Here is a 27,363-nt window from a genome sequence, read left to right on the forward strand (position 1 = left end):
CTGAACGAACGCCCCAGCTGTAAAACAGGTTCAGCAGATGTGACTCACATGTTCTGGACATGCAGAGTACTAGGGATCTCCTGGGACATGGTACTGTTCGGCATGCCTCAAGCAACATGTCTTGAAAAAGTCACACAGGTGACGAAACACGTGTTGGCTGTTTGCTGTGGATATATCTACATTGTGTTACATACAGAAGATCTGATTTTGTACAGCAATAGATGACTTCAACCCTACAATTTTCCATGGATGTGCTGTGGATGTAAATGTATTATTGACTTCACTTTGTGTGCTGTGGCATCTGTTTATGTATATGTCTGTAAAGTGATGACCTGCTTCATGGACCTCGACCTGTGGCTAGCAAAGGGGGGGGGGGGGGGACAATGAAGTGGCAGTCACCACTGCCCTCCTTCTTTGTCACAATGGCAAACTGAGATAATCAAATGGGTGAAAGTGAAGAGTACCGCCCTTCGAAGGGAGGAGAGGCATGGCCTGCAGCAATACTCTCTAGCTTCACACTGGGATGTGATCCTTCACAACTTTACTACTCATCCAGATATCAGGCCACCTTAGACAGCCCCCGTCCATGTAATATCAGGCCCTATGATCCATGTAGGCATACAACATCACAGTCCTTGACCCAACTCCTTTGTCCATCACCATACAGTCTCATGAACACATTATAAGCTCCTGTGTCCCCCTTACATAGGTAGACATCCACATGTGGTGGTGAGTTTCTAGGAGGAAGAGGTTAGAGGTAGTTCTCTTTAGGAAATGTTTCCTTCTTTTAGATTTAACACATAAAAAGACAATCTCTGAAATTGAAGTGAAAACAGACTTAACTGGATTGAGCCAAGTAACTGACTGGAGGACCTGTTTGCACCCTCTTCGCATATACAAATGCTGTACGAAAGCCTGCTTGGCCTAGTTACTTGTCTCCTCTTATCCTAGTAATGCAACTATCAGAGATTTTCAATAAAAACATGGTAAAAAAATACTACTCATTAGCTCGGCATACTAATAACTTCTCCACACCCTATGTAAATTATACTTATGTCCTACTGTACTCCAAACCTCCTCCTATCATACTTCTGTACCATTCATAATTCCACCTGCAAGACACTATTGGAATAAAAACACTTTAGCATGTTGAACCTTGCAAAAGAATACCTGCTCGTCACGTGTCAAGTGCACAAATGGAGATCAGGGCACATGCACATTCACAATATCATAAAGGTGCATTTACAGTATGAAGTAAAACAAACTTTGACCATGTAAAAGAGTGAAGTTGTTCACTAATGCATGGAGAAAGGCATGTATAATGCCCTGCTGGGCTAGAGTAAGGATTTATTAAAGACAGGTTAGAGGGAACACTATGGTGATGGAATGAGTGAAAGTAAACAAAAGGCAACATCCTGGCCAATGAAAGGGAGTATAAAAGGGGGCATAAAAAGAAAACAAAAGGAAGACTCTTAAAATATGTGTAAGAAGAAAAATGTGCTCTTCAATAACTTTAAACAGCCAAGTGTCTTCACTGCGATGTAGAGCTCCTGTCTGGGATCATGTTGCGGCCCAGAATGGCATGGTGTTTGTCATAGCTCTGTACATCTCTGATCTGGTCATAAGGCTGTGATTGGAGCCGGCTAGTAGTCTAGTCACTCCTCCTCTAGCATCACCTGTGCTCTTTACAACTTCGGTTCTGAAGTAACCAGGGGCCTTGGTCATGTTGTCAACAGGAGCAATCACAGCTTGCTGCTTACCACAGTGTAATCTGTTGCAGCCTTTTGAGGATGCAGTGAGGGACTATAAAGATAGGGGGAAGGCACAGGGGTTGAAGTATACACTGGGCCTTCTGTGGGAGGGAGCTTAGTATCAGTTGAGACAAGTGATGTAAGTGGTTATGTTGATACATAGGGCAGATTGCACCTACCTTGCCATCTGTTGCATGTTTCATGTTCAGCAGACTCAGTATTGAGATGTCAAGGTCCAAAAGAATGTTGATTGTAGTGAATATGGGTTTCTCCTTTTCAGTCTTCCCTCATGGGCACTGTTCCCGATTGTCCCTCCTGCTTGGCTGAGTTTATCTGACCTTTGGCTCATTGTCTCCACCACTTTTTATGGGCGAGCGCAAAGCACTCTGTCCATAAAGTAATCTCTCTTTGGGCTTCAAACCACGCCCAGGTCACGTCAGTCTCTTTCATTGGTTCCTGGGCTTGCTCTTTAAAATCTGCTTGCTTTCATTTGTGAAAGGCATGCATACGTCATGCCTTTTCTGGTGTTTAGCCCGCCTACACAGCACCGGTAAACTACTAGAAACATACGAGGCTCGATGTTTTGAGCCTAGTTTCTGGACTACTTTATCTCTTAATTTTCCCCAAAGCGATTGCGCTGGGGTTTACATAGCGCGATTGTGCCCCGTTTTTTAGTTTTCAATTTCAGCACGATCGCGCTGTTTTTTTTCTTTTAACTTGTGCGGTAAGAAAAGTTAGGTTAGGAGTTTACAACGCAAATAGGTCCAACTCGAGCAAATGCGAGCCCCGTTGCTTTGAAAATGCTTGTTTCATAATGTTGTAACTATGATTTCGTCCGATGGTGTGTCCCTCTGGGGTATCCCTAGAGTTCTTTGTAGGTACAGTGTATAATTCGTGGTCGCATGTGCTCGAGAGTTTGGCTTCAAGTATGACAGTATCTTTTAGATGAGCAGTGGATCAGCCCTAACAGATTTGGCACAGGCCAGTCATACATATCAGTGCCTAAAAGGAACCACTAGTCCGCTGCAATTGGGAAGATTCCCTTACAGATCAGTATTAAAATAGAGAGGAATGTGATGCAGCTGCATTTGATTGTTGGGACATAGGATATCTATATGTACTGGCAGAGATCGAATCACAAATTCTATGTCTTTGGTACAGAAGTCCCTGGATGGGAAACACTAGTTTCCTAGTCTGCAATCCAGGTAGCCTAGACATGGTTATTGTAACTTCACAGTAGCACCATCTAGATTTGTATTTTACATGTTACCATCCACGATAATTGAGCCAAGTGGTGGAACTGAAGAACACCCAGCACTCCACATTCAGAGCAGGAGATTTAGGGGGTCATTCTGACTTTGACGGGCGGCGGAGGCCGCCCGCCAAAGTCCCGCCGGCAGAATACCGCTGAGCGGTCAAAATTCTGAGTTTCGCCCGCCAACCCAGCGGGAAACCCCCTTCCATGAGGATGCCGGCTCCGAATGGAGCCGGTGGAGTGGAAGGGGTGCGACGGGTGCAGTTGCACCCATCGCGATTTTCAGTGTCTGCTTGACAGACACTGAAAATCTTGGTGGGGCCCTGTTAGGGGGCCCCTGCAGTGCCCATGCCATTGGCATGGGCACTGCAGGGGCCCCCAGGGGCCCCACGACACCCGTTACCACCAGCCAGGTTCTGGCGGTCAAAACCACCAGAACCAGGCTGGCGGTAAGGGGGTCGGAATCCCCATGGCGGTGCTGCTTGCAGCGCCGCCATGGAGGATTCCCTTGGGCAGCGGGAAACCGGCGGGACACCGCCGGTTTCCCGTTTCTGACCGCGGCTGTACCACCGCGGTCAGAATGCCCATGGGAGCACCGCCAGCCTGTTGGCGGTGCTCCCGCGGTCGTTGGCCGCCAGGGTCAGAATGACCCCCTTAATGTGTAATGGGTGTTAGAAACATACCTTCCAGATGAGTACATTAATTCTCTTGGACAATTTACTTTGAATTGGACCACAGGCCAACAGAACAAAGTTAAGGTCCTAATAACCCAGTAATGACAACAGCTAGAAATGTGAAGCCCAGGGTGTCTGGCTGTCCATGTGTGAACCGTCTATGGAGCAACTTGTAGTAGAACTGATGGGGATATAAATGAGTTTGATTATGCATAGCATATCTTTAATTCTGCTCAGTCTTCAGGTTGAGCAAAATTAAATTAGAATAGAGGGTGGTCCCGTTTCTTTAAATGCACCATGTTCAGCAGGGAGAGACAAATTAGCATGGCCGGTGATTCCTTAGAATTAAATGAATAGATGGTATGGTGAAGGATGTCAGCAGTGATTAAGGTTTGAGTTTCCATTATTGTTGGAAATGGCCCTTCTGCAGGGTTATCACCAGACTTTTTGCCTTCCTCCTTCTCTTTTTCTCACCTAATTTTTGCTGGTTTTTAGACTCTGCACACTTTACCACTGCTAACCATTGCTAAAGTGCGTATACTCTCTCTCTTTAAACATGGTAACATTGGATCATACCCAATTGGACTATTTAATTTACCTATAAGTCCCTAGGAAGGTGCACTGTATGTGCCCAGGGCCTGTAAATTAAATACTACTAGTGGGCCTGCAGCACTGGTTGTGCCACCCACTTTAGTAGCCCCTTTACCTTGTCTCAGGCCTGCCATTGCGCAAGGCCTGTGTGTGCAGTTTCACTGTCACTTCGACTTGGCATTTAAAAGTACTTGCCAAGCCAAAAACTCCCCTTTTTCTACGTATAAGTAAGTCACCCCTAATGTGTGCCCTAGGTAATCCCAAGAGCAGGGTGCTGTGTGGATAAAAGGCAGAACATGTACCTGTGTAGTTTATATGTCCTGGTACTGTAAAACTCCTACATTCGTTTTTACACTACTATGAGGCCTGCTCCCTTCATAGGCTAACATTGGGGCTGCCCTCATACATTGTTGAAGTGGTAGCTGCTGATCTGAAAGGAGTAGGAAGGTCATATTTAGTATGGCCAGAATGGTAATACAAAATCCTGCTGACTGGTGAAGTTGGATTTAATATTACTATTTTAGAAATGCCACTTTTAGAAAGTGAGCATTTCTCTGCACTTAAATCTTTCTGTGCCTTACAATCCACGTCTGGCTGGGTTTAGTTGACAGCTCCTTGTGCATTCACTCAGACACACCCCAAACACAGGGTACTCAGCCTCACTTGCATACATCTGCATTTTGAATGGGTCTTCCTGGGCTGGGAGGGTGGAGGGCCTGCTCACACACAGAGGACTGCCACACCCCCTCCTGGGACCTTGGCAGACAAGATTGAACTGAAAGGGGACCTGGTGCACTTCTAAGCCACTCTTTGAAGTCTCCCCCACTTCAAAGGCACATTTGGGTATAAAACAGGGCCTCTGCCCTACCACCTCAGACACTTCCTGGTGAAGAAAACTTGTAACCAGAACCTGCATCCTGCCAAGAAGAACTGCCTGGCTGCCCAAAGGACTCACCTGACTGCTTTCTACAAAGGACTGCTGCCTTGCTGTTGCCCTGCTGTCTTGCTGAACTCTTGCCTTGCTGCAGAAGTGCTCTCCAAGGGCTTGGATAGAGCTTGGATAGAGCTTGCCTCCTGTTCCCTGAAGTCTCAGGACCAAAAATACTTCTTTCTTTTAACTGGTCTCATTGTGCGGCGAAAAATTCGACTCACAGCTTGCTCCGCAGTGAAAAATTCACCGCACGCCGACCCGGGCCGCCGCCGCTCGACTTCGCAAGGAAAAGATCGACGCGTCGCCTGCGGTGCGACCGGATCTTCGGCGCACGGCCCGCTTGGACAACGCCGCCCGACTTCCAGAGAGGAAATCGACGCAGCGCCTGCCGTGAGGAAGAAAATTCCACGCACAGCCCATCGGAATGACGCACAGCCGGACAACAAGCCCAGGATTCCACACACAGACCCCGGGGCGTCTGAAAACCCCGCGACCCACAGAGGAGACTGTCCGCGTGCCGGAAATCGACGCAACGTCTTCCCCACGTGAAAAATAACGACGCAAGTCCGTGTGTGAAGGGGCGAAACCGACGCACACACCATTTTACATGCATCTCCTCCTCTGCGGCCCTCTGCTGAGATTTTTCACTCCAAACCAGGTACTTTGTGCTTGAAAGAGACTTTGTTTGCTTTTTAAAGACTTAAGACACTTCATATCACTTTTCAGTGATATCTCTACAATTTCTTATTGCATCTTTTATCATTTTGACCTGCAAATATCCAGATATATATTATATATTTTTCCAAACACTGTGTGGTGTATTCGTGTGGTGCTATATTGTGTTATTGTATGATTTATTGCACAAATACTTTACACATTGCCTTCTAAGTTAAGCCTGACTGCTCAGTGCCAAGCTACCAGAGGGTGGGCACAGGATAATTTGGATTGTGTGTGACTTACCCTGACTAAAGTGAGGGTCCTTGCTTGGACAGGGGGTAACCTGACTGCCAACCAAAGACCCCATTTCTAACAATTATGTATATGGGTTGAAGAGTATGAATAGGTCATGGTGAGTCGAGATGTCGTTTTTTCGTTCCTAGCAGCTGTTGGGTCTAGAGGTTTTAGAACACAGGGGACAGGGACAGTGCTTAATTTGTGCTTGTTGTTTCCGGTGCTGAGCACCGGTATTTATTTTTGAGGGCTGGGGCTTATTCTTCTGCCTCAAGCATTTGCTGCGATCGAAAGAGACATATGGGAAAGACGGAGGAAGGGAAAAACTAAAAAATTTCACAAAGGGAGAAAGTAGAAAGCTGCAAGAGTGAGCTGAAGGGGCAGGGAGTGGCTTTATATGGATTGAAGAGGCCCGAGATGGCTTCAGGATTAGGCTGCCTCAGTATTCCGTATTCACACATTTAATTGCAGCAGCCGCGTGTTTAAGAGGAGGGCTTTGGGCACTGGCACCTCTTTATTTACAAATTAAGCACTGGACAGGGCACATAGTGCTAGTGGCATCAGATGGGATTTGACCTTCTTGGCTTGGGGCAGGAACATGGGCTATCAAAGGGGTTCAGTCTTGTTGTGGCACTGCCTAATGGAGTCAAAGCTTCACTTTCAGATCTCATTCACCATACTTTAATGAATCCCCTGGGAGCAGCTGCCCTCCCATTTTGGCCTGTCATATCTTGCTGCCCAGTTCTCCAAAGTCTCACTGTAAAGCTTGTGGTTATCTAGAAGACCCTTGACTCCTTGATTGCCACCTCCCCTAACTGGAAATTGGGGTCCTTCTAAAACAGTTACTCAGCCATGCCTTTGTAGCAACGACAGGATCGCTCTGGAATATGTGGCATATTGTGCTAAGTTTTAAATAATTAGTGAAATAATATGTCCTAAAGAATCCTAAACAAGGCTTGATATGAAAGGAAGAAACAGGGTCAAAATGGCCATCAATCAATTATAATAGCCTTTAGTTGGAGTCGGGACAATACTGGGCATACCACAGGTAGTAAACACATTTTTCAACACCCAAGATGTGGGATTTATTATAACTGGAGAAGACAAGCTTTGGATCATTAGTTGGGCTAACCAAAACAAGGGTTCGACTATATTAAGGTTTTTAAAGCTCTTTAGACACTGTGTATGTTTGTGCACATTGTTTTAATATTAACTTTAACTTCACATTAATCAGCTGTCACTTTGAGTACATCACACATTATACATTTTTAGTAGCAAAATGGCATTAAGGATGTTATTTGTACATAGGAAATGTAATCAGTTATATTTTGAGGCACATACAAGCTGTGAATGAAAAGTAGAAAAGGCATGATCTACAAAGAAGATTCAGTCTAAAGCAGATCCTGCCTCACTAAGTAAGGGTAACCTTGACTGTATGATTTACACCGCACGTAAGAAGATTCACCAACGTATTCAAGAATATAAAATATGAAATGTTAGTGCACAACTTGTGTGTGTGTGTGTGTGTGTGTGCACTCGAAATGTTTTCTTTTGTGATCATTGGTGACCGTATTAAGAAGGAGGCAGAGTGGTCACCAAAGTCCTGTGCAAATGTAGTAAACTCCAACTCCGTTGATATTTTGAGGGAATTTACAAACGTGTGGTACATCACCACACTTCTCTTTATGCTGGCTCTGCAAGTGAAAGGTACTGGAAGACTGTTAAGAAGCACTAATCACTCCACATTTTACAGGATTAATGGAGGATGAAAAGATAAGAATCATTTTAATACAAGTAGAGCATCATATAATTTCAAAGGATCCCATTGTCATGCGTTGCTTATTAAAAATATCACCATGTGATTCCCTTATCTACGTGTAAATTCAGTACTAAAGAAACAGGTATACTTGTGTTTCCTTTTTTAATACATTCTAATCTCTTGAGTTTTTCTTATGCCACTCGTACGTTAGTCTCAAGTGACACCCTCTTGGAAGGGGAAGCTTAGTAAATCCACACAGGCCTACATTAGGCAATACTGAGGACTACTTTACTAAATCAGTCGCCATTCGTTTTACCATGTTAAATTGTTTTATGTTTTTGAGGATATCAACTCATTTGTTCACGCTTCAGAGTTGTCTCTCACTTCCCAACCCCACGCTAATGACTAGGACCAAATGTTTCCTACCGACTGTTGTGTTCCACCTGATCAAGAAATCAGTGCAGTAGTAATCCACAAGTGTTGCTTCTGGTGATATTTACTTCATAACGAGTTCTCTTTGTTTCTCAGGCAGTAGCAGAGGAAGGGACCAGTGTCCTGGTGCATTGTTCGGATGGCTGGGATAGAACCGCGCAGGTTTGCTCTGTAGCAAGCCTGCTGCTAGACCCACACTACAGAACTTTAAAGGGTTTCATGGTAAGCCGCCTTGGATTTGACAAAACGTGCAAATGTTTAGTGGGAGTAGGTAATGAAGGAATCTGCATGATATATTTACGGGCACACGGATAACAGCAATTTCGCTGTACAAACGTTTCAGATGATGCATCAGTGTAAGTCGTTAATCAGTGTTTAGACACAAGCAGGTCATCTCGTAATTGACCTGTGATGCAGAAACATTATGTGCAAAATTTGTTGAAGGAAAATGCACTTTTATATGAAACTATAAATGCTAGTCATAGGGGTTGACAGGCATGGAAGCCAACAAAACGATTGTGCAGTTTTCCCCCAAGTGTAATTTCCTTCTTGAATTTTTTTATTTTTTTTTGCCAAGTAATTTAAGCCATTCGTGCGCAAAGTAGGAAAACCTGTGTGTTTAATCAAAAGACCGCTACAATTTTCTTTGGCGTGTCAGCCAGGTAAGAAACCGAATTGTGTCCCTCCCGGTAGCATTTCTGAAAATGTAATAAGAAACCAGAAATAAGCATACAATTACATCCCCGAGATTCAAAAATTGATATGGGATCCATTGCCATATGCGTCAAGGCGCTCTGGACTCCAGTGGCCTGCTGACCACCCCCGCTTGAAACTTGTAGATTCAAATAAAGGAGAAGTGGAAGGGGTATCACCCCACACTGTGTCCCAATCCTGTACTTACAAAAAGGAAACATTCACCTCAGTATCCAATTAGAATGAACACTCTGTAAATTGGATGGCATGTCTGACTATAACTTGTATTACTGGCAATCATGTGACAATTTCCACCTACTCTAGGACCAATCAATCTTTTCTGTCTGTTGGCTTCTTCCCAGAATCCATAGTTGTCTTCAAATGAGCACAGTGCTCGTCAGCATCAAATCTGGCTTCACTTCCTCTCAGCTGGGTCCGAAAGTGAAGCCAGAAGGGGTACTAGCAAACACCACTCTTGTTTGAAAGCAATTAGAGTAAGACGTGTTCTCAGTTTTACAGACAGCACCATGGGATTAGTTCAGATACCCTGTTTGTAAGCTATGGTTAACATACTCTAGGAGGCACATGTGTGTACAGTGAAATGTAAAACTAGATAAGAAATGGACAAGTGGGGCAGGGGTATTTTTTGAAGATGTTGTTGCAAATAAAAATAATGTACTTGGAAAAGGCACTAAATTAAGAGATTGAAATAAAAGAACGTTCTGAAGTTATGTGGCAAGATCAGAGAAGGCCACGGAGATGCTTTGTCGACAAGCGAGGTGATCCACTGTTCCTTAAAAATAATAATTTAATTTATATTGCGTGCAAATCACCCCGAGAGGGGTATCTGAGTGCCAGTGCCAATGATATCTACGTCTGACAACAAGGCGCAAGCGGAATTAAAACAGTGCAGTCTTCAGCAGTTTCCTAAATTTTATGTGATCGGAGAACAGACGTATGTGGAGTGGAAGTGCATTCAATTAGTTAGGTGCTAGGCAAGTGAAGGACCTTCGAGAGACCTTCTAATCCATGAGACAATGAATAGCGCTTTGTCACTGGAACTCAGAGATCTAGTTGGACAGAAAGGAGTGAGTTTCGATTTTAGACAGCACGGTCCTTTCCCTATCAAAGCATTGTGTGTCAAACAGCTGATCTTGAAGATAACCCCTTTTCGAAAAGGCAACCAGCGTTGAAGAGGAGAAGATGCTGTCCCCACAGAAAGACTTCAAATGAGACATGAAGCAGTATTGTGCACAACCTGCAATCTAGATAAGCGTCTCATTTACGGAGGCCTGTAGGGCATTTCCATAATTCAGGCGACTTACAACAAGGGCCTGAACCAGAGGATTCTTGCAGAGAGTGGTAAAACTCTTCTCAACAGCAGCAACATGTGGAAACAAGTCCCTTCAGTATTGCGGACCTGTTCTTTCATTGTGAGAGAGTTATCCAAGTAATTTCCCAGGTTTTTGACAACTGGTTTAGTGCTAGGAGCAGGGGCTAATAAAGAAGGCCACCAATCAGAAGCCCATAGCTGTTGGGCCTTCCCAAACAACATGATCGCTGTTTATCTGGTTTTCAGCTGTAGGCAATTTTCAGTCATCCATTCAGCAATGACTCTCAGTCCTACTTCAAAATGCTCTTTGGCTTGAATCAGGTCATTGTCAAAGGAGGGTATAAACTGAGTGGCATCAGCATATGATATTTCGAATCCAACGGATTTAACAAGCTTTGCAAGGGGTGCTACATAGATGTTAAAAAGCATAGGGCTAAGACAGGACTCCTGTGGCACCCCTTTATCAGGCAACCGGGTTTGGTATTTATAAGAACCTAAAGTGATGGTTTGTTTTCTATTGGTGTGAAAATCCTAGAACCATTGAAAAACTGTTTCCTGGATTCCCATCTCCCTCAACATTTGGAGCATCCTGTTGAATGCTGTGGATAGGTCTACCCCCCTTTTTTAAATATGTTTTTTCTTTTTCAGGGGTAGCCTCCCCAACCCCTCCTATTTTTGAAAATGTTTCACTCCCTTTTCCCTCTACCTTTGACTAAACCCTAAACATCAATTTTCCCCTTAGAAAATACCTCTTGGCCCTGAAACCTAAAACCCCACCCCCCTCCATTTACCACTACCCACCCATAAACCTTCAAACATCCTTGCCGCCATTTACCTCGACTAGCCCTGAATGCTAAAAACCTCTTACTTTCCTTTTTAACTAGCAGCTCCTGAACCACAAAAACTTGAATCCCAAAACACCCCTTCTTTAACCCCCAAAAGAACAACACTTACTCGATAGGTAAAGTCTAGCATTGTAAAGTGAATTTGTTGGACCTGGCTTTTTGACAGGGACATCCCCAAACTTTTTGCCTCCTTCCTCCTATTTTTTCTGACCTGTTGTTGTTGGCTTTTGACCTCTGGGCACTTTACCACTGCTAACCAGTGCTAAAGTGCATATGCTCTCTGTGTAAATGGTATTATGGATTGGTTTATCCATGATTGGCTATTTAATTTACTATAAGTCCCTAGTAGAGTGCACTATATGTGCCTAGGGCCTGTAGATTAAATGCTACTAGTGGGCCTGCAGCACTGGTTGGGCCACCCACTTCAGTAGCCCTTTAACCTTGTCTCAGGCCTGCCATTGCAAGGCCTGTGTGTGCAGTTTCACTGCCACTCCGACTTGGCAGTTAAAAATACTTGCCAAGCCTAGAACTCCCCTTTTTCTACATATAAGTCACCCCTAACGTGTGCCCTAGGTAACCCCTAGAGCAGGGTGCTGTGTGGGTAAAAGGCAGGACATGTACCTATGTAGTTATATGTCCTGGTAGTGTAAAACTCCTAAATTCGTTTTTACACTACTGTGAGGCCTGCTCCCTTCATAGGCTAACATTGGGGCTGCCCTCATACATTGTTGAAGTGGCAGCTGCTGATCTGAAAGGAGCAGGAAGGTCATATTTAGTATGGCCAGAATGGTAATACAAAGTCCTGCTGACAGGTAAAGTCGGATTTAATATTACTATTCTAGAAATGACACTTTTAGAAAGTGAGAATTTCTTTGCACTTAAATCTTTCTGTGCCCTTCAATCCACGTCTGGCTAGGTTTAGTTGACAGCCCCTTGTACATTCGCTCAGACACACCCCAAACACAGGGTACTCAGCCTCACTTGCATACATCTGCATTTTGAATGGGTCTTCCTGGGCTGGGAGGGTGGAGGGCCTGCCCTCACACAAAGGACTGCCACACCCCCTACTGGGACTCTGGCAGACAGGATTGAACTGAAAGGGGGCTTGGTGCATTTCTTAGACACTCTTTGAAGTCACCCGCACTTCAAAGGCACAACTTAGTATAAAACAGGGCCCCTGCCCTACCTCATCAGACACTTGCTGGAGAAGAAATCTGAACCAGAAACTACATCCTGCCAAGAAGAACTGCCTGGCTGCTCAAAGGACTCACTTGTCTGCTTTTCTACAAAGGACTGCTGCCTTGCTGTTGGCCTGCTGCCTTGCTGAACTCTTGTCTGGCTGTAAAAGTGCTCTCCAAGGGCTTGGATAGAGCTTGCCTCCTGTTCCCTGAAGTCTCAGGACCAAAAAGACTTCTTTCTTTCACTTGGACGCTTCGTGCGCCGAAATTTTTGACGCACAGCTTGTTTCGCGGCGAGAAAAACACCGCACACGGACGCTGATCGACGCGACGCCTTCGGGACGACCGGAACTTCGACACTCGGCCTTGCAAGGATAACGCAGCCGACTTCCAGAGGAGAAATCGACGCGACGCCTGCCGTGAGAGCGAATCTTCGACGCACAGCCCCGCGGAACGACGCGCAGCCGGAAAACAAGCAGGAGAATCCACGCACAGACCCGGGACATCTGGTAATCCCCGCGACCCATAGAAAAAGACTGACCGCGCGCCGGAAAACGGCGCACGACTTTCCTGCGTGAAAAATAACGACGCAAGTCCGTGTGTGCTGGGGAGAAATCGACGCACACACTATTTTTCCACGTATCTCTTCTTCTGCGGCCCTTTGCAGAGATTTTCCACCAGAAACCAGGTACTTTGTGCTTGAAAGAGACTTTGTTTGCTTTTTAAAGACTTAAGACACTTTATATCACTTTTCAGTGATATCTTTACAAATTCATATTACATCTTTGATCGTTTTGACCTACAATTATCCTGATAAATATTATATATTTTTCTAAACACTGTGTGGTGTATTTTTGTGGTGTTATATTATGGTATTGTATGATTTATTGCACAAATGCTTTACACATTGCCTTCTAAGTTAAGCCTGACTGCTCGTGCCAAGCTACCAGAGGGTGGGCACAGGCTGATTTTGGATTGTGTGTGACTTACCCTGACTAGAGTGAGGGTTCTTGTTTGGACAGAGGGCAACCTGACTGCCAACCAAAAACCCAATTTCTAACAGAATTGAAAAGGCCTTTGTGGTACTTACAGAGTTGTGTTGCAACGTCCTGCATGGTAAAGACGGCGTGTTCTTAACTGTGCATAGCATCATCATTTTGTTAATCATTGTATTTAAGTACTCTTTTGTTTTTTTCCAATAGGTGCTGATTGAAAAAGATTGGATTTCTTTTGGTCACAAGTTTAATCACAGGTAAAGTTTTTAGTCCCAAGCCACACAGCATAATTGATTTTTCTCTCATTAGTAGTATATGGGGGTGCATATGCAATTGCTTCTCTATCATTTAGACTATGTATGTATTTAGTCTTGAACTATGCATCATTAGGATTGTTGCCTCTTCCAAATCTTGAAGAAGCTTAAAATCCTTCATGATACTGCCAAGGAATCAACATATTTATTCCAATATATTTGCAGGATATAGAATTTTAAGTACATTTGAAGTACATTTGTCCCCATAGTATTTTTTTCCTGGCAAAAATTGAGGCTGTTCCTTTCATGATTTGCTTGAAGTCTTAATAAGCGTAGGAATTATGTAATGAAAAAATCTAACTTTGGCTCTGTTTCAGAAATGTACAGGAAAAATTCCACAAAATGTATACATACACATATGTCTCATCACGGAAAGTTATGGTGCAGATTGGTTTGCAAAAGGAGAACATTTATATAGGTGTATCCCAAAGTTATATTTTCCATTCAAATTCCCCAAGGAATTTTGCTCTGTGCAACAAAAGAAACGACAGGATGGAGTCAGGCATGCAGATAGTAAAATCTATGATTTACCTGTAGCCTGTGTGGGCTTATGTCTGTTTGTAGATTTACCTCAAACTTTACATGTTGGTAAATTAATGAAACGTATGCTTACTAGATTGGGAAAAAGAGCATCATGGTGATTGAATAAGAGAATTAGTATTTATAGAGTTTGCTGAATTATTCCCTGAATTTTTTAAAAAAATAGCCAGTTGGGAGCACTAGAATTGGCTACATTATGGTACCGCAGAAAATGAGCATGAAGTTAACTGAAATCTGTATATCGCTATTTTAGTCCCATTCAGTGACTTTAGCAAACTAATAAAAACAAGCATTTGCAATGCAATAGGTTTCACATTTTCTTGAGTTAGAGCATTGTAAATTCATAACTGGACTTTTGTTTTCCACATAAATTGGTCAACCCTACCTCATAATTTCATTTTTTCATGCCATATAATTCCAATGGCCCTGTGTATAACTAAAGCACTCTTATTTCCCGTCTTCCTCTGTCTTACAACGTATACAATCATCATATAAACCTTTATCAGAAATAAACTCTTGGCATTAGACTGTATTGCTCAAAACACCATAAAAAAAATATCATTAGGGACGGATTGGAGGGTGACAGGAAAGAGGGCATTGGGAGTAAAGATGGAGAGGATAAATGGCTTAGTAGTGGTGTCATGGGCCCCAGAGTAAGAAAATAGAATAGTTGCCTGCAAATTTGGTAGAAAAATACAGCAGTAATTAGAGTTGAGTGAGGTCCGTACGTATCTGGGCCCGGTGCCACTGCGCCTGTTGTCCACTGAAATCTAGGCCTCAGGAGAGAAAGAAGATCGGGAAGAAAAAGAGAAGCGACAGGAATACAGCAGCCAAAAGGAAGAAAGAGAAGGGGGTCGCAAAGAAATAAAAGAAAGAAGGGAAAGAAAGAACGAGAAAATGAAAATACAACTAAGAGAAGCAATAGGGCAAACGTGTGAGACAAAAGAAAAAAGAGAAGGAAGCTAGCAAACGAAAGACAAAGGAAAAAATGAGAAGTGTGAAAAGAAAGAGAAAAATGTACATTAGAGAAAAAAAGAGAGAAACAAGCAGCGAAAGAACCAGGGCACATATAAATACTGACACATTTCCCACAGACGCAGAATGGGAAAACAACTTTGACACTTAGGGCTCTGACAAGTAGCTTTTGGCTTCCACACACAGGCAGGAAAAATAAGGATTTATAGTAAAACATGAATTGACAGATAAAGATAAGAAAAACACCACAGAAAGGAAGAAAGAAAGATCTAAAAAAAAAAAGTGAAAGGAAGCATACCGACTCAAAGAAAGAGCAAATAAAAAAGACAAAAAGAATGAAGGGAACAGGAAACAAATAGTGAAAGAATGAACACCTGATGAAGAAAAAAGAGGAATGAAACAAAGAAAGAAATAACAAAGTTTTTGCAAGGTAACAAGAGGAAGAGGGACATTAAAAAAAAAAAGGGAGAGGAGTGGAAATAAACAGTTGAAAGAAATAGCGACACTTAACGTGGATTTTAAGAGTTGGAAAGCGAAAAGTGGGTGGGAAAGAAAACATTGAGAGCGAACAGAGTAAAGGAAAGAACAGAGTGAAATAGGTGAAACAGACCCTCCCAAATAAAGATGGCAGCTAAGAATAGATTTAATTGGCTCCCCCATGTAATCAAACAGAAGTAAGAGTGTGGACCAGCAAGGAACGCTGCAGAACAGTAGGAAGTGCATCAGCAGAGTTGTATGTGAACCCCAATGCAGCAATATCGGGGTGCTTAAGATCAGAATTGGGGGTATAGATGGAGTTGTGTCCTGGCCCAGTGCTGGAATAACAGAAAGGCAGCAGGTCAGGAATGAGAAATGGAGCACCGTGTAATTCCTGACATTGGAATAATGGGGCACTGCAGGTTAGGGTTGAGGTGTACTGACAGAGTTGCATGTGGGCTGCAGGACTGGATTAGTAACAGGTACACAAGGTTAGAAGTGAGGTTTCCTAATGGAGGTATGTGTGGAACCTAGTATTGGCATACCAGTGTTGCCGAGTGTTAGCCTGGAGGTGCCCTGGTAAAGCTGCGAGTGGAGCCCAGCATGGGAGTAGCTTGGTCTCTGAACCACAGAAGCGAGGCGTCCTGAAGGTCGTATGTGTGAGAATCAGTACTGAGAAGAAACATGCACTGAATGTTAGAATTGATGGATTCTGGTGGAGCTGTGGTGGTTCCCTTCAACAGTGACATTGGATGCTAGACTTGAGGTGCACTGTCTGAGCTGTGTTTTGCTCTTTTGGGTTCAGCATTGGCTTGGCAGTTGAGACTGAATATTAGAATTGAGCTGCTGTAATGGAACTGTATGTGAGTGTGGTCACAGTATAGGAAAGGAAGTGACATCGCCGGGGTAGAACTGCGGTGCAGTGATGGAGCTGCCCGCGAGGTCCCAGTACTGGAAAAGCAGTGTGTACTGACTGTAAGAACTGAGGGGTGGGATTCTGGCACTGGCATCTCTGAGGGCTTGGAGTGTGTGAAATGAGGTGCACTAATAGAACTGCGCGTGAGGTCCCAGTACTGGAACAGCAGTGTCTATACTGTCTGTAAGAACTCAGTTGTTCTGGCAGACTGTGTGTGTTCTGGCACTGACACAGCGGAGGGCTTGGAGTGTGTGAACTGAGGTGCACTGATGGAGCTGCGCGCAAGGTCCCACTACTCAATCAGTTAATCAATCAATCAAATTTATTAAGCGCGCTACTCACCCAGTAGGTTCTCAAGGCGCTGGGGGGGGTTTACTGCTCAAAAAGCCAAGTTTTGAGGTGCTTTCTGAAACTTAGGAGGTCCTGGGTCTTGCGTAGGTTGGTGGGGAGGGATTTTTAGGTCTTGGCTGCGAGGTGGGAGAAGGATCTGCTACCGGAGGTGGTGCGTTGGATGCAGGGGACTGTTGCGACGGCGAGGTCGGCGGAGCAGAGCTGTCGAGTTGGGTTGTGGAAGTTAATGTGTTTGTTGAGGTAGGCCGGTCCGGTGTCGTGGAGAGCTTTGTGAGCGTGGATTAGGATTTTGAAGATGATCCTTCTGTTGATGGGCAGCCAGTGTAGGGATCTGAGGTGGGCGGAGATGTGTTTGTGGCGAGGGAGGTTGAGGGTGAGACGTGCGGCTGAGTTCTGGATGCGCTGGAGTTTTCTCTGAAGTTTGGCTGTGGTCCCTGCATAGAGGCCGTTGCCGTAGTCCAGTCTGCTGCTTATGAGGGCGTGGGTGACCGTTCTTCTTGTTTCTAGGGGAATCCATTTAAAAGTCTTGCGTAGAGTAGAGTGTTGAAACAGGAGGATGATATGGCGTTCATTTGCTGAGTCATGGAGAGAGAGGAGTCCGGTATGATGGCGAGATTGCATGCGTGGGTGGTGGGTGTTGGGGATGGTCCTAGGATGGTGGGCCACCATGAGTCGTTCCATGCTGTCTTGTTGGGAGCAAAGATGATGATCTTGTTTTTTTCTGAGTCCAGTTTGAGGTGGCTTGCTGTCATCTAGTTGGCGATGGCGAGAATTCATTTGTGTAGGTTATTCTTGGCGGTAGATGGGTTCCTCGTGAGGGAGATGGTGAGCTGGGTGTCGTCAGCAACTGAAATGATGTTGAGACCGCGGGGGCAGATGATGCTGGTGAGCGGAGCCATGTAGATATTGAAAAGGGTGGGGCTGAGGTAGGATCCTTGGGGGACCCCACAGATGGTCTTGGTACTGGAACACCAGTGTGTATACTGACTGTAAGAAGTGAGATGCTCTGGCAGACAGCGCGTGTGAGGTCCTGGCACTGGCACAGCTGAGGGCTTGGAGTGTATGAAATGAGGTACACTGAGGGAGCTGCACGTGAGGTCACAGTACTGGAACAGCAGTGTGTATACGGACTGTAAGAAGTGAGGTGCTCTGGCAGACAGCGTGTGTGGGGCACTGGCACAGCTGAGGGCCTGGAGTGTGTGACCTGAGTTGCACTGATGGAGCTGTGCACAAGGGATCCTCCGCCCCTGCTTGCAGTACCGGGGACCACAGGCAGGCACACTTGGTAAAGAAAATCCTATCCAAGGAAGGGCGGGAGCCAGGCAGCTGAGAGAGGGAGCAGAGAGCCCATAAAGACCAAATGTGACCAAGATAGTAGCCTGATTTATTACCTTGTTTACAACTAAGCTAAACTCAGAGCAAGAATGCTCTGGAAATGAAAAGAGAAGCTTCCCTGGACAGGAGCAGGAAACTAAGTGGAAAAAGTCCCCTACAGACCAGATAAACAGGACAAAGCGTAATTATACAGTAGTCGGTCCCTGCTCCCACACAGGAGGAGGAGGGACAAAGAGGCATGACTGATCACTAGCAAGCAAGAATTTTTAATTGACACTGAAACTCACAAATGAAATAGCTGGAAGCCCATAGAAGAAGTATAATAAAAAGTATACAAGAGGTCATATGCTTACGACCTAAAAAAAAAGAAGCAAGGAGATTGGAGAGAACAATGGCAAAGGGCAAAGAGAAGAAAATGCATATTCTAATTTGCTATCATGTTACCTAAAAATAGGTTTGAAATTTAATTGCAAGCACTGGGTTGGCTGTTATGTTCCATTGTAAGGGAACTGCAATTAGTCTACAACTATTTTATCACATGCCATATTCTAATTTGTGTATTGAGATACTCCAACACCTAATTAAAACCCCATTGGTACAAAGTATTGCCGTACGTGGGATAGTTGAAGCCATGTAAAATAACTCAAGGATTTCCTTTCATCTCTCTGAAGCTGCACCAGTTATTAGTAACTGAATTCCACTAATGTAATACACATGCCTCAAGATATGTGCAGAAGGGATGTGTCAGTGGAAAAATTGTGTTAAAATTTCAAGGCTGGTGAAGCTGATTTAAATCAGATATTTATAAATTAAATATTTGTGAAATTGTAAGACATTGCCTGGTCATAGAAGGCACAGGTAACCTAGCATTGAAATATTTGATGATGTTTAAATACATGTTTTCAGCTTTGAAATGTTTGATGATGTTTAAATACATGTTCTCAGGTATGGAAATTTAGATGGTGATCCTAAGGAAGTCTCTCCAGTCATTGACCAGTTTATAGAGTGTGTCTGGCAGCTCATGGAACAGTTCCCCTGTGCCTTTGAATTTAATGAGAGATTTTTAATCCATATTCAACACCATGTCTATTCCTGCCAGTTTGGGAACTTCCTGTGCAACAACCAGAAGGAAAGAAAAGAACTGAAGTAAGATATTTAACCTTACTATAATGTAGATGTTGTATATGTAATATTCAATGTAGTCTACAAGCTTATGTCACTGTTGCCATGCTGCATGTCACTCTGTTTTGCTTAATCATATGCACTTTGAATGTTGCAGGCATGCCTTGAAATTATAAATATGTTGGTGGATGAATCAATAATGTGTTCTTGATTGGTGCAAAGAGACACTGGTTTTGTTGAAGGCAATATTAAGCAAAAGTCTCTAAGATATGAAGCATTCTCTGACGAAGGCAAACATCCAGAGAGATAGAGATAGAGAAATGAATCTGCCAATGCTTTCTGTAATTAAACCGTGGCCTCTATTTGAAGTCCTTGCGAACAATAATGACTTAGGGATGCAGTGATCATGGTTTAAGGTAAAGCAACCCATGATACTGAAATAAGAATATGTCCAAATCCCAGTCTTCATAATACGACATTTTGAGCATTGATACCCTTTCTAGTGAGGTACATTATGAAATGCACTTTACGGTAAAAATTGAGGTTTTAATTCTGTTGTACACTACTATACAGCAATCGTTTGTGATTCTCAATTAAAATGTTCTCAAGCATACATCTGGTTGATGAGAATTGAAAAAATACTCCACTCAATATAAAAATACACTGTGCCCTGTGATGGGCAGATTTTCGGATTATTCTTGGTATAAACTGTTCTGGAATAACTGGATATGAGACAGATGTTTTGACTTTTATTTGTTGTGAGTAGTATACAAAAATAAATATTTTCTACATAAAAGTACATCACATTCTATAAGCACTTAGAAAAATACATAGCTTATAAAGTATTTTGCTCAATTAAGTCCCCTTAAATCTAGTTAGAACATTATGTAAAAACATGACAACATTGCAGAACTCCTCTCTGTTTAGTTTGATAGAGGAAATGAACCATTACTAATCTAATGATTTCTTAAGAGGGGCAATGTGTACAAATGTCACTCCCATATCGGTGAACCTCCGTGCAATAAATGTGCAGCTGTCTCTCATGGCAAAGAGTACGCCAACACATCATCCAGGTGTTCATACTATATGGGTATAATTTCTCAAAAGGATAGTTGAGTTATACAAAAAAGTGAAAATGCCTCCTAAACTGGAGCCTGCCAGCTTGATACAATATGAAGACAATGACGTGTAGTGCCAAACACTCAGAAAAGGAGACTATGGGTACCTTTCAAGCTGTGTCGTGTCATGTCATGTTTACATCTAAAAACTATTGACCGATGTTTTTTAGCAAGTAGTTTAAATCAGAGTCAGGTGGTATGAGAATCTACAAAGGGTTCTTCCCAGTGCCTCTGAGAGCCCTGGAGTTTTGTTACATCATTACCATAAAGGGAGAGTAGATTGGTCGGGCTGGCAGTTTTTATACAAGGAAATTATTAATTCAGTGCTTCACCTTGGAAGCAAGCACACAGTCCAAATTCCAGTCAAATGGCGTGAATGCGGACACATTTCCTTAAGTTACATGTTTCCTAAAGTGAAGAACCTTCAGTTTTATCCAGCCATCTATTTAACACCAAGAATAAATTGAATCACTTTTCCAATGGAGATGCTGATTTTGTCATTGCTCAAAGTACCTTTAATTGCTTTTTCACTTATAAGTGGGGTTTCCAATTCAGCCTGTCCCTAACTGTCTCTAGTTCGTTTATTAGTAGCCCCATACAAAGTTTAACTTAAGTTGCTAGTTTAACCTAGAGGGACTAAATATCATAGTATTCCTCTCACCCTTTAAGCTCATATGGCCAGTCTACTAGTGTATATTTAATTATTATCATGTTGTGTGTGTAAAAAGAGTGCTGCTAGATGAGCACTACCTATTTTAGGAACAACTTTCTTAACCTATAGGAACAATGAAAATAGATCTGATAAAAGCAAATGGCTTAAAAGAGGGGGCGGGCATTGACCTCAATAGGAAGCCTTTTTTAACCTCATAAGAGATAAGTACCCTACTAGCATACCTCTTCCAATACCCAGGGTGAACTGTGACCTTTATATAGTTGACTAGTAAGGAATTTCTACTCAGACACCCTTCGGTAATTTTAAAAATATAAGCAATCTGTTGCTAGTATTAAATGCTATTTCATGATCTATGTATGCATAAGATAAGGAGGGCTTATCTTTCATAAGTGCAGTTAAAATAAAATTGGTAGGTATGAATTCTTAATGGAACCTGCATTGTTTTCAAAAACAGTTTGTGCAACAGGGATGTTCTAGTTTCCTCCAGACTTTATTGGAGGAGCAAATCATCAATAGCAGACATTGTTAGAATGTATCTACAACAATTTTGTCAAATTTGGGATCATTTAAGATCCCTACCACTTAACTGGCATCTACCCCAGACATCAGGCAGCACCAAGTACACTGGACAGAATCTGTGCCCTCCACTTCAGAAAGCACTGCAGAGAAACTCCTGTCTAGTCATGTTGCTCAGTTACCTTTAAATACTTAGCAAGACTTTATAATGTAGATTAGTTTACTAAGTGTATAGACAAATTAATCATCAGAGTCCCCAAATGAGGTTAGAAAAGGTTCTGAAAACTTTTATATTGATCTATTATGTTCAGGCCAGGTATCTCCTCTGATCAAATTAGATCATTGGGTTGATCTAAAATCACCTCTATGACACGCTGGTTTAGGATACCTTTTCTGAGGTCAAGGGCATATTCAGAGCTAAATATGATGGTCACTAAACAGTGTGTTCTTTTCTTTGACCATCCAGGAGAGGTTATCCATTTTGTGAAGGAAATATTTGCAGTAGATAAAAGGTTTGTGTGGCTTTGAGGTGAAAATTTAACAATGGTGACCACTTTGCAAGCAGTTATGGATCTCAGATTGGATGGCCAGAAAAAATGTTTTGATGGTAATAAATGTTTAGTTGTGGGTTAGGGTCCCATTATGTAAAGTTCTTGTAATTTTCCCTGGTAAATCGCCACCCACAAAACCATTTAAAATCCTCATGTTTTCATGAAACAACAAGCATAAGATTGGCTTTTTTGAGGGTCAATTATAGGATGTTCGAAGTAAGAAAGAGGATTTGACCATCCATTATTTATTGATAATGTATGAGGGTCAACAGAGATTAAATTGATCATTGCATTAAGATTACACTTGGCATAATAATCTGATTAGGGAACAGACACCCATAAATATGCCTTTCCTGGTTAATCAGAATCTTCACAGTCTGCCAATGAAAAAGAAATCAATAATGAGTACCAAATCTAATAAATTGTCTTCAAATCTAACAGAGTGGACTGGAGCAATCAAATACTCCTCTTTTTTCTCAACTTAACAATCAGTACAAGTAAAATAGTCAGAGACTGATGTAATCAAGTCTCCAGACAGGCAGCCAAGGGGGGCTTGTTTCTCTTGAACACTAAAGCTAGATAGGGAAAGGTCAGCCTGGATTCCTGAATGATTTGTGTACCAGATTTGAAGCACAGCCTAAATTGCTCAAGTGCTAGGAGAGTCACAAGATTTTAACTTGTCATCACAATTGTATTAATTAATTAAATCTTTTTGTACCAGTGCTCTCAATAAACACTGCGTAGCATTCAAAATTAAAATTTTAGAAGGTTAAGGGTAGTCCTCCAAATTGTATCATTCCTCTTGAATTAGGCATGGATTTCATTGATAGTTCTCTTCTTCTGGTGGGCTTTTACTTATGGATCATTAAAACAAGATAATGTATTAAAGTAACTCGCTCAATTTCAGTCAGTACACTTAATTACTGCATCATTCACGTGTATAGGTTAAAACCTGACCACAGTTGAATCCAGAAATTTATTCAGATTGTAAAGGGTTTTGACTTCATTCACGAAACTCTGCAGCTTTTTGGATGCAAAGTGCCCTTTTCATGTGAATGGCCTACTAAGCCAATGCCAACAGAGGTTCACAATATAATGCCAGTGTTATCAACAATGTAATGAAACATAGGGAGGCACCCTAGAGGCATACCTGGCACATGTGCAATATTAATCTTAGACCTTATCAGACATCTAGTCGAACAGTATCTGGCTGCACACAATGCTTTAGGGCAGACAGATTGGATCTTGTTGCCTCAGATAGGCAGTGGTCCTATATCAGATATGAAGAATCTTCTTTCATCGCTCAATAAATGATAGAGCCATCTTGGCACCCACTAACTTCCATAGTTCATGATCAGGTACCACTAGTCCACCCTCCACTGTAAGGAGCTGTAGCTTTTAAAGGGTTACCAGATATTTCCCTGTCCTGCAGATAAATTCTGTAAGTATGGAGTTCTGTTCTCTAAACAGATTCACTGGTATGACAATCAGGATATTGACAAAGAAAGGCAAAAGGCTTGGGAGTATGCACATTTTTGTATCTTCGCTGTATGTGTGACCAATAGTGGGAGTCCTTCTAAAAGGATATCAACCACTGTGAAGCATGTTGAACTCTGACAGTGTTAGAGCAGAAAAATACATCATTTATTTGTGTTCACTCAGAGGCCTGACATCGTACCAAAGTGTTTCAAAATTGACCTCAGTCCTGTTCTCACTTCAAAAGGATATGAAGATATCATCTGTGTTCAAGAATATTGGATGGATATCAGTTTCAGTTCAGTTTGCAGTTCTTCCTTTTTCCTGATGCAGCGGGATGGTGGTTCCGTTGCTAATGTGAATAATAAGGGTGCATCCTTGATAGGTTCCCCCTCCCACCCAGCATGCCTGAGACATGATCAACCCAGTGCCTAACCACACTTGTAACACAACAACCTTTGAATGAAGTAACATCAGCATTATTAGAAAATAATGTCTTCTTCATTGTTTGAACATATATAATAGTTTAGTTAGTGCGGGTGGGAGAAAGAGATTGGAAAAGAGAAATTGAGAGAGAGAAAGTGTGAGTGAGAGAGACAGAGTTTTTTAGGCTTTGATGAATTATATACTTAGAATGAGATAAGTCAGGACACATTGGAAATAAAAATGTATTTGTCAATTCAAAAGAGTGAGATCACCTTTCAGAGTGAACATTAAACTTTTGAAGTTTAAAAGAAATTAAAGAAGGAAAATGACCATGCATACACCTGGAGTAGAACCCTCAACTTTCAGTGCAAGGATCTGGAACCTTAACCTTTAGACCATGGGTGACTCCTTGCTGGGACGTTCTCTCTCTCTTTTCCATCCCATTATGGGATGAAAAAGAGAAGGAGAGAGAGTGTGACAGGAAAGCGGGGGGTGCCTTAAGGCCCCTGTGGTCCTAGCCTGCTCCCCGCATACTGTGGGAGCGGACATTGCTCCCAGAAGCAGGGAGCTATTCTAAAAAGCAGCTCCCTACTTGTGGGAGCAATGTTTTCATCTGTTTCCCTGCCTGCTTATTTGAGTGCAAGGAAACGGATTAAAGTGCTGCTTTCTGACAGCAGGAGCTGTTTGATAGCTCACCCTGTCAGAAAGCAGATTTTGTTTGCTTTTGCTTGGTGAGAGCTGTTAAAGTTCCCACTAAGCAAAGACTATGTCCCGGGGGGTGGGCAGAAGCCGGCCCTTGGGAGTGGCAGTCCCCAGGGCCAATATTGGCTCTGCGAGGTGGGCCTCACGGCCCCTCTCCAACAAGGATTGTCCCAGGGAAGTGTTAGTCCCCAGGGCTTGATAGTCCAAATCGGACTCCCTTCACTCTTTTATTGTAGCCCCGGGAAGGTGGCAGTAGACAGGGCTGCAGGGGGCATGTGGCTCCCCGCACTGCATTTATGTAAAGCCCCGGGGAGGTGGTGGTCCCCAGGGACACGAGGGCAGCACAACCCTCTCGATTTCAATTAGCATTAAGTTCCGCGGAAGTGGCAGACCCTGGGGCTGCAGAGGGGCCGCTCTGCTCGCATCACATTTGATTGAAGCTCCAGGGAGGTGGCGGTCACTGGGGCTTTGGCAAGCCCAGGAGGGGGGCCGGAACACCCCCCTCCTAACTTTTTTCTCATGCGCCCGGGACTTGGCCCATCTGGGGGCTTCACGAAAAGGGTGGGAAGCATCCGGTTTTTGTTTGTTTTTTGGGCCTCAGCATGAGAGATAAGGGTTCAGGGAGTCTCCACCCTGACAGCTAAGTATTTCCAAGTAGCAATTTTGCTTCTGCACAGAAATGTTCTTCGTTTCCATTCTCTTTCTCTCTCTGTTTTCTCCTTCTTGCCCCTCTTTCTATGCCCCTCTTTATGCTTTATCAAGTATTACTGCTATTCTCAGTGGCTAGCCAGTTGTGCTTTCCTATTGAACACATTAGACTGGTGTGAGAATTTGGATTATTTGAAGAAGGGGTGAGAGCCCACTTCAAGGAATAATCATATTCCTTGTGAGTGTGAACCACAATTGTCAATTATTAAACCTGTGCTTAACCCTCTGGTAGCGTGGTACAAAGAAGTAAGGCTTAACTTAGAGTCAATGCGAAAATTATTTATGCAGTACTCAAACAGTAATAAAGTGAAAAAACAACACAAGAATAATCCTAAACCAATTCAGAAAAATAGAGAATATTTTAATAAATAAAATGACACAAAAATGTCTAAAATCTAAACACAAGATCCAGAGTTATGAATTTTTAAAGTTTAAGGTTAAAACTAGAGCCAAAAAGAGCAAAGTGCCATTTGCAGGTATCTGGTTGTGCAGGACTGGCACAAGGACACAAGTTAAAGCCAGCCCTGATGGAGCACGGGCTGGGTATGGAACCAGGTTCGACCTGCCTTGAGGTGTACTTTGTCTGTGGTGCAGGGACTGCATGACTCTTTGATGCTCATTCCCGGATCCGGTGAAACCTTTGGTTAGGAGTTGTGCGGTGCATCATGCTGCATTGGATCCGTTGACACCTTTGGTAAGGAGCTGCTCAGCTCTGCTTGGGGTCCAGTGAAACCTTCAGTTAGGCAGGAAGAAGTGCACTCCGACAGCACTTGCAGGTAAGAACTCACTCCCATGGAGGCCAGGAGAGGGAACTAGGTTATGTCCTGTTGGATCCAGTCAGCTGGAAAGCAGGAAAGACCTTTGCAAGCTTGTTGTGTCCCTGTAACTCAAACAGGAGGTCAGCCAGCTGACTCTTGTACTCACTTCAGGGGTTCTGGGGTCAAGGCAAGCAGGTTCAATCTTTCTTCTTCAGAAAGAAGAGCAGTCCTTCTTCTGAATCTACTCATGTCCAGAAGTGTTCTGATTTCAGGTTCTGAGAATGCCACTTTTATATATAGTGACAGCCTGTGGGTAGGGGTGCACCCCTTTGTCTAACCCTAATACTCATTCTGGCCAGTTCTTCTTTTTCGGTTTAGCTCCAGCTTGTCTGATGAAACAAAGGATAGGCAGGCCCTGGTGTAAGCTGCATCTGGTAATGACAGCATAGTTTTCTTCTCAAGTCAGGAGGAGCTGGGTATAGACCCCAGGCTACTCTTTAAAGTATAATCAGGATGGAGTTTAGCTTCTCCATCCTGTCAGGAGACCATCACCTTTTCATACCCAGGCCTTTTTGTAAACTGTTTGAGATTAACACACCACAGAAGAGCCATTAACAGTCAGGTGGCCCTGGATACTGGCAGAAAGGCACATTTGGCCTAGATAGGTAAATGCCAACTTTCTAAAAGTGGGATTTCTGAAATAGTAATTTTAAATCAGTCTTTAACAATAAAGGGGATTTAAAATTACAATTAAAATGAGTGGAAGAATTATTTTTCTAATTGTTCCCAAACTGAATTTAGCTGTTACTAAGTGTAATAAGGTAAAACAGTGTTAGTAAATGAGAGTCCAGCTTTGCCATACTGAAAAACGACCTTCGGGGTTTTCACTGCCATGACATATAAAACATTAAACATACACGTCCTACTTTTCAAATACCATGCACCCTGTCATATGAGCTTTTAAGTTCTACCTTAGGGGCAACTTATAACTATTACAAAAGAAGGTTTACTTTGCTA

The 27,363-nt window shown here is 43.1% G+C and overlaps 1 protein-coding gene across 2 annotated transcripts in view; it reads left to right on the forward strand.

Moving 5' to 3' along the window:
• The window catches only part of MTMR7 (myotubularin related protein 7), a 372,736-nt gene that overhangs the window by 163,250 nt on the left and 182,123 nt on the right, over positions 1 to 27,363 (forward strand). For both annotated transcript variants that reach the window (XM_069200518.1, XM_069200527.1), the window contains exons 9-11: positions 8,441 to 8,566; positions 13,596 to 13,645; positions 19,242 to 19,442. In XM_069200518.1, coding sequence (XP_069056619.1) covers positions 8,441 to 8,566; positions 13,596 to 13,645; positions 19,242 to 19,442 — 377 coding nt within the window. The remainder of the gene's footprint in view (positions 1 to 8,440; positions 8,567 to 13,595; positions 13,646 to 19,241; positions 19,443 to 27,363) is intronic.

This window comes from Pleurodeles waltl, chromosome 1_2 (assembly GCF_031143425.1).
Source record: "Pleurodeles waltl isolate 20211129_DDA chromosome 1_2, aPleWal1.hap1.20221129, whole genome shotgun sequence".
Lineage (NCBI taxonomy): Eukaryota > Metazoa > Chordata > Amphibia > Caudata > Salamandridae > Pleurodeles > Pleurodeles waltl.